Raw genomic sequence first — 6000 nt, 5'->3', positions numbered from 1 at the left:
GGAGTATGTCCCGTGGCCCCTTCAGTGCTTGCCGAAATCCCTGGAGATTGACCACTGACACCGCTTTACTTACCTGTAAGCAGCGGATCTTCCAACTCCCCAAGTCTAATTTTGGTTAACATTGGGCACAGACTACAAATTTGACCCGGCCGCCCCTGTGCCAATGGTGGTGCAGTTTTGAAGCCTACCTGAACCTTGCCTGGTATGGACCTGAAACCCTTAAGACTGTATCTGTACGTCGAGTTCTTACATGTAAAGCCTCACTCTTGTTTTTCTCCCTTAGGTTAACATTGCTGAACTGAAAATTGCAGTTGTGTTCACTTTTTAAAGTTAAAAAGTATTTCTTACGAAAAACTTTAAATATTCCTGAAAAGAAGCTTCTTTTTCTAAAGTTGATCTCTTTTCTGAGTTGTGTGTCATTGATTAATCACTGTGTGTAACAAATGTCTTGCACTCCTGTCTGTTAGGCATAAGGCTGCTCGCCCACACTAGCACAGATAGAATGCTTTGGGGTTACATTGAGCCCTGTGCACTTCTGAGGGAATCTGTGGACTCTTTGCATGATATAACCACTAAGAGGCATAACATATAAAGAGCCGCTTCCTACACTGTACTTTATATTTCTCCTGTATATATAGAAATTGTTACAAGCACTACATTTGAACTCCTTAATGTTAGTATGAGATAGAAAACCACGGGTGAATTATGTATTGAAGGGAGAAGCTTTTGATTTCACAAAAGGTCTTTGAATGAAGCCACACCTGTTTGAAACGTGTCAACAACTCACACCAGGTGTGCTCCGTACTTACTGGGTTTAAATCAAGCCTAGCTTGTACTCACACTACCACTGGCAGCGAATGGGTTTATCTTTTACCACACTGCATCAGACGTGTTTCTGGTTCCACATTGTTTCTATGTCATGCATGTACATGTGACATAAGGACAATACATGCTGTGTATGTTTTTGGGCCCTTTATCACTTACTTTTATTTTTAAATGATCAAACGGGATATAGAGCGATTTGGAGAGCAGTATCTTGGGTGATGGCATCAATGATGTCATTTCACACGTCATGAGTGACGGAATGTGTGAGGTCAGAGGCAGCGCATGGCGAGTCGAAAGTTGTTGTGACCTCACTGAAGTAAAATCGGTAAATGTCGAAGCCCGTTGGATTTTCAAACATTAATTGTATAATCCTTCTACAGCTAACAATAACGTCACTGTAACCGTAGTTTTAATTTCGTGAATGTCTAGAGATTTTTTGACCTAAACTAACATTTTATTACATTACCTAACTACAAAGTCATGTTAACCTCTTTTTCGAGTGAGTGTAACTATCCAATGGAAAAATAGCGAGGCAACAAGAGGTGTGTGAGATCAGCAAGAGCCAGTCACAGGAAGCAAAGAAAACTCAGGAGAATCCTTTGCAGGGAAGGTGGATCCAACTTGAACCCTTGTGCCCGGTGCCCATGTGCCCAGTACCTGCTGGGAAAGGTCTGATGGGCGAGAGGCAGGAACCTGGTACAGGACACGACGTGCAGGAAGTACTGTGGAGCCACTTGGCACCCAAGTCCCCTTGGCTGAGGCGCAGGGTCACCGGGCAGGGTCTGGGGAGGCCGGGCATGGCCCCCTCTACTCACACACCCCTCCACCCCTCCCTGGGGGCGGCTCACAATGGGCAGGAGGTGACACCACCCACAGTGCATTAATGTTCATGATGCTGTGTACCCCCGACATCACACAGGTGCACTCCTACAAGGGCCCTGCCAGGTCCTGGCTCCTGGGGCCCCTCACCCACAGTCCTTTGCGCTCTCTCACCCTGGGTCCGTCCTCCCCAGCGAGGACAGTGACCGACACTCGTCATCCCACCGAGGCTCGAGCCCGGGGACATGTGCACTGAGTGATGCTCCTAAGGACGCCTGCCAGTAACCATAGCAACCGAGGGACCGGAAAGAAGAAGCCGTCATTAATGACAGGCCTGGATCTGTCCCTCTTTGTCAAAGAAAAGCAGAACTCTGAGTGGAACGGCGTTCCCTCGTCACGGTACTATTGTTGATTGTGTTCCCTCACCTGCTTCTCGTGCCGGAATGTGTTTGTATTTAGTGGCAGTGACAGTGACGAAGAAATGCAACTTTTGTAATTAGTATCTTTAGAGCTTTGTAAGATGCGACCTTTCCGTGGGGCAGAAATTAATAGAACAATAGACTGAAAACAGGGAACGGGTGTGTTTTGTTAACATGTGTTGTTGCCAAGAGATGCATTTACACAACACTGTGATGATATATAAAGGCAGCACAGACACCCCATATGAAACACATACAGACCTCACACTCAGATCCCACTCACTGGCACCACGCACAGACCTCACACAGAAGCAACATCAAGCACAGGTAACTCCCACAGACATCACCAGCATCTCTTCTTCCCATCGCTGCTCCATCCCTCTGAAGGATGAAGGCTGTCTTCGGCTCGCTTCTGGCTGCAGCCCTCCTTGTGGGCACAGGTAAGACTCCCAATAAATGATACACTACGGATTTAAACCTGTGTAGGGCTGTAAATACCTGTACACCTGTAGAGCTACCTGTGTGAGGCTGTGCGTGTATGGTTACATCTGAATGTACCTGAGTGGGGTGAGCTGTGTACACCTGGTCATTTCCAAATCTTCCTGTGTGAGACTGTGCGTGTCTGGTTACATCTGAATGTACCTGTGTAGGGGCGCTGTGTACACCTGGTCATTTCCAAATCTACCTGTGTGAGACTGTGCATGTCTGGTTACATCTGAATGTACCTTTGTAGGGGCGCTGTGTACACCTGGTCATTTCCAAATTTACCTGCATGATACTGTGCATGTCTGGTTACATCTGAATGTACCTGTGTAGGGGCGCTGTGTACACCTGGTCATTTCCAAATCTACCTGCGTGAGGCTGTGCATGTCTGGTTACATATGAATGTACCTTTGTAGGGGCGCTGTGTACACCTGGTCATTTCCAAATTTACCTGCGTGATACTGTGCATGCCTGGTTACATCTGAATGTACCTGTGTAGAGGGAGCTGTGTACACCTGGTCATTTCCAAATCTACCTGCGTGATACTGTGCATGTCTGGTTACATCTGAATGTACCTTTGTAGGGGGCGCTGTGTACACCTAGTCATCTTTAAATCTACCTGTGTGGGGCTTTACATGCGTGGTCACATTTGAATCCACCTGTACGGTGCTGTGCATGACTGGTCACATCTGAATGTCCTTGTGTACTGCAAGATGTGCATAACGGGTCACTTTCTCTTAAATCCAACTCTGTGAGGCTGTCCATCACACTCCATCTTTTGATCTACAAAAATCATGCCTGTACATGCCTGGTCACCTTCGGATCTACATGTATGGGGATGTACATGCCTGGTCATCCTTGGATGTACCTGTGTGGAGCTGTGCATGGGTGGTCATCTTTAGCTCTACCGGTGTGCATATATACACGCCTGGTCATTTTGAGATCTTCCTGCTATACAAGGTTGGCCATCTTTAGCTCCACCTGTGTGGGCTATACAAGGCTGGTCATCTTTAGATGTACCAGTATGGTGCTGTGCATGACTGGTCATCTTTAGGCCTTCCTGTGTGCATCTATAGATGCCTGGTGATCTTTAGCTCTACCTGTGTGTATCTATAGATGCCTGGTGATCTTTAGGTCTACCTGTGTGTATCTATAGATGCCTGGTGATCTTTAGATGCACCTGTATGGTGCTGTGCATGAATGGTCATCTTTAGGGACATCCTGTGTGGGGCTGTTCAAGCCTGGCCACCTTTAGATCTAGCTGTGTGGGGCTAGTCATGCCTGGTCATGTTTAGATGTACCTGTGTGGTGCTGTGCATGACTGGTCATCTTTAGGCCTTCCTGTGTGCATCTATAGATGCCTGGTGATCTTTAGATGCACCTGTATGGTGCTGTGCATGAATGGTCATCTTTAGGGACATCCTGTGTGGGGCTGTTCACCTGGCCACCTTTAGATCTAGCTGTGTGGGGCTAGTCATGCCTGGTCATGTTTAGATGTACCTGTGTGGTGCTGTGCATGACTGGTCATCTTTAGATCTACCTGCGTGGAGGGTAGATGGCTAATCATCTTTACGTCTACCTGCGTGCATCTAAACAGACCTGGTCTTCTTTAGATATACCTGAATGGTGCGGTGCATGACTGGTCATCTTTAGCTCTGCCTGTGTGCATCTATACATGCCTGGTCATCTTTAGATGTACCTGCATGGGGGGATAAATGCCTAATTATCTTTACAGCTACCTGTGTGCATCTATACACTTCTGGTCATCCTTAGATGTACCTGTATGGTGCGGGACATGATTGGTCATCTTTAGATCTACCTGTGTAGGGGTATGACTGAAATGAGTGAATGAAATGGACTTTGTATAGTGCATGCTACCCAGACGCATCTCAGCGCTGAAGCAGAAACTGGAGCGGACAGAGACCCTAAGGGAAGAGCCAGGTATTTAGCTGTTTTCGTAAAGTAAGATGGTTGGATTCCCTATGAAGATACAACATTAGGGTATTCCAGAACCTGCCGGCATTATACAAAAAAAGCCGGCCACCACTTCTGGCTTTCTTGATCCTGGGAACCACTACTAGGTGGAAAATCATATGAGCCGAGTTTTCTGTATGCCCTATAGGGGCGAATCATAGCTATATTGGTAGGTGGTCCACTCCCTTCCAGAGACCTCTGGACAACAAACAGGGCCTTAAAGTTAATTCTCTCCTGCACTGGAAGCCAATGGAGAGAGAATAACGCAGGCCTTGCTGAACAATGATGGGGGATCCACATAAGCAATCTTGCAGCACAATTTTGTACAGTTTGCAGTTTCACAAGCACTAGGTCTGGGGTACCCAAATATAGGGCATTGCCATAGTCTGTCCTCGAAAGAATTAGAGCCTGAATCAAAGGTTTTTTGCTTGAAAGGGTAGAAGGGGAAGCACTTTGTGGGTCAATCTAAGCAACCTGTAGCATGAAGCAGCAGTCTTCCTAGCATGATCTTTAAAGGTGAGGTCCTGATCTAGCCAGATGCCCAGACTTTTTATCTCGGGTTTGGGGCCGGCACCAGGCCCATACACGCTGGCCACATTGTGCTTGCTTTAAAGCTTACAACGTTGCAGAGAACCATGAGCTGTTTTTTCACCATTATGTTTTAAATGTGACTGACCCATCCACTTGGCAACTTCCTTGAGACAGTATTGGAGGCCATTGGACAACTGGTCAGCAAGGTTCAATGCTGTATACTATCAGCGTATGTTACTATATGGATCCCGAAGGGGGATACAATATCCTTCAACTTGGCAATATAGACATTATAAAGAGTGGGGCTCAACAATAAAGCCTGAGAAACTCCACAATGTAAGGGAATAGGTTTTGAGATGGTGTCATCTTCAAATGCCTGGAAGAATATTTCTTTATGAAAAGATTGTAGCCATAGTAATGCTGTGCCGGTCACTCCTGCGCTCCTGAGACGGTGAACAAAAATTTGGTAGTTCACTGCATCGAAGGCCGCACTCAAGTCAAGGAGGATTATGGCTGATGACCCTCCTGAATCAATAATCTTTCTAGATTCTTCCACCACAGCTTACAAGGCAGTTTCAGTTCCTTGGCATGAGCGAAAGCCCATGTGAGAGGGGTGGAGCAAATCATGGGACTCAAGGAACTCGGAGAGCGTGTGATTAATATATTTCTTTGCGATCTTACTGATTCCAGGGAGGAGTGAAATTGGGCGATAGTTGCCCAAGTCGGCAGTGTCCAGATTGTTTTTTTTAGCAGCGCTTTCTTCATTGCCCTTTTCCACTCGGGGGGACCGTACCTGTGGAAAGTGAAGCATTGATCAGGCCAGTGATAGTGGGGGCAACTGTCAATGCTACCAGTTTCAGGATCTAAAAACGACCCACTTTTTACCAATGACAGGATGGTTAGAAGTGATTCTAGGGTCAACGGGGTGAAGGTATCCAAAGAATGTTCT

General features: G+C 46.6%; 1 protein-coding gene across 1 annotated transcript in view; it reads left to right on the top strand.

Annotated features, from left to right (window-relative positions):
- Positions 1-2323: 2323 nt before the first annotated feature.
- LOC147718152 (prostate stem cell antigen-like) overlaps positions 2324-6000 on the top strand; it is a 234182-nt gene continuing 230505 nt past the window's right edge. The window contains exon 1 of the mRNA XM_086919251.1: positions 2324-2503. Within this exon, the coding sequence (XP_086775377.1) occupies positions 2452-2503 (52 nt within the window). The 5' untranslated portion in view covers positions 2324-2451. The remainder of the gene's footprint in view (positions 2504-6000) is intronic.

The sequence above is a fragment of the Lissotriton vulgaris genome, chromosome 4_2 (assembly GCF_964263255.1).
Source record: "Lissotriton vulgaris chromosome 4_2, aLisVul1.2, whole genome shotgun sequence".
In the NCBI taxonomy this organism is placed as follows: Eukaryota; Metazoa; Chordata; class Amphibia; order Caudata; family Salamandridae; genus Lissotriton; species Lissotriton vulgaris.
This window is presented reverse-complemented; position numbering and strand designations above follow the sequence as displayed.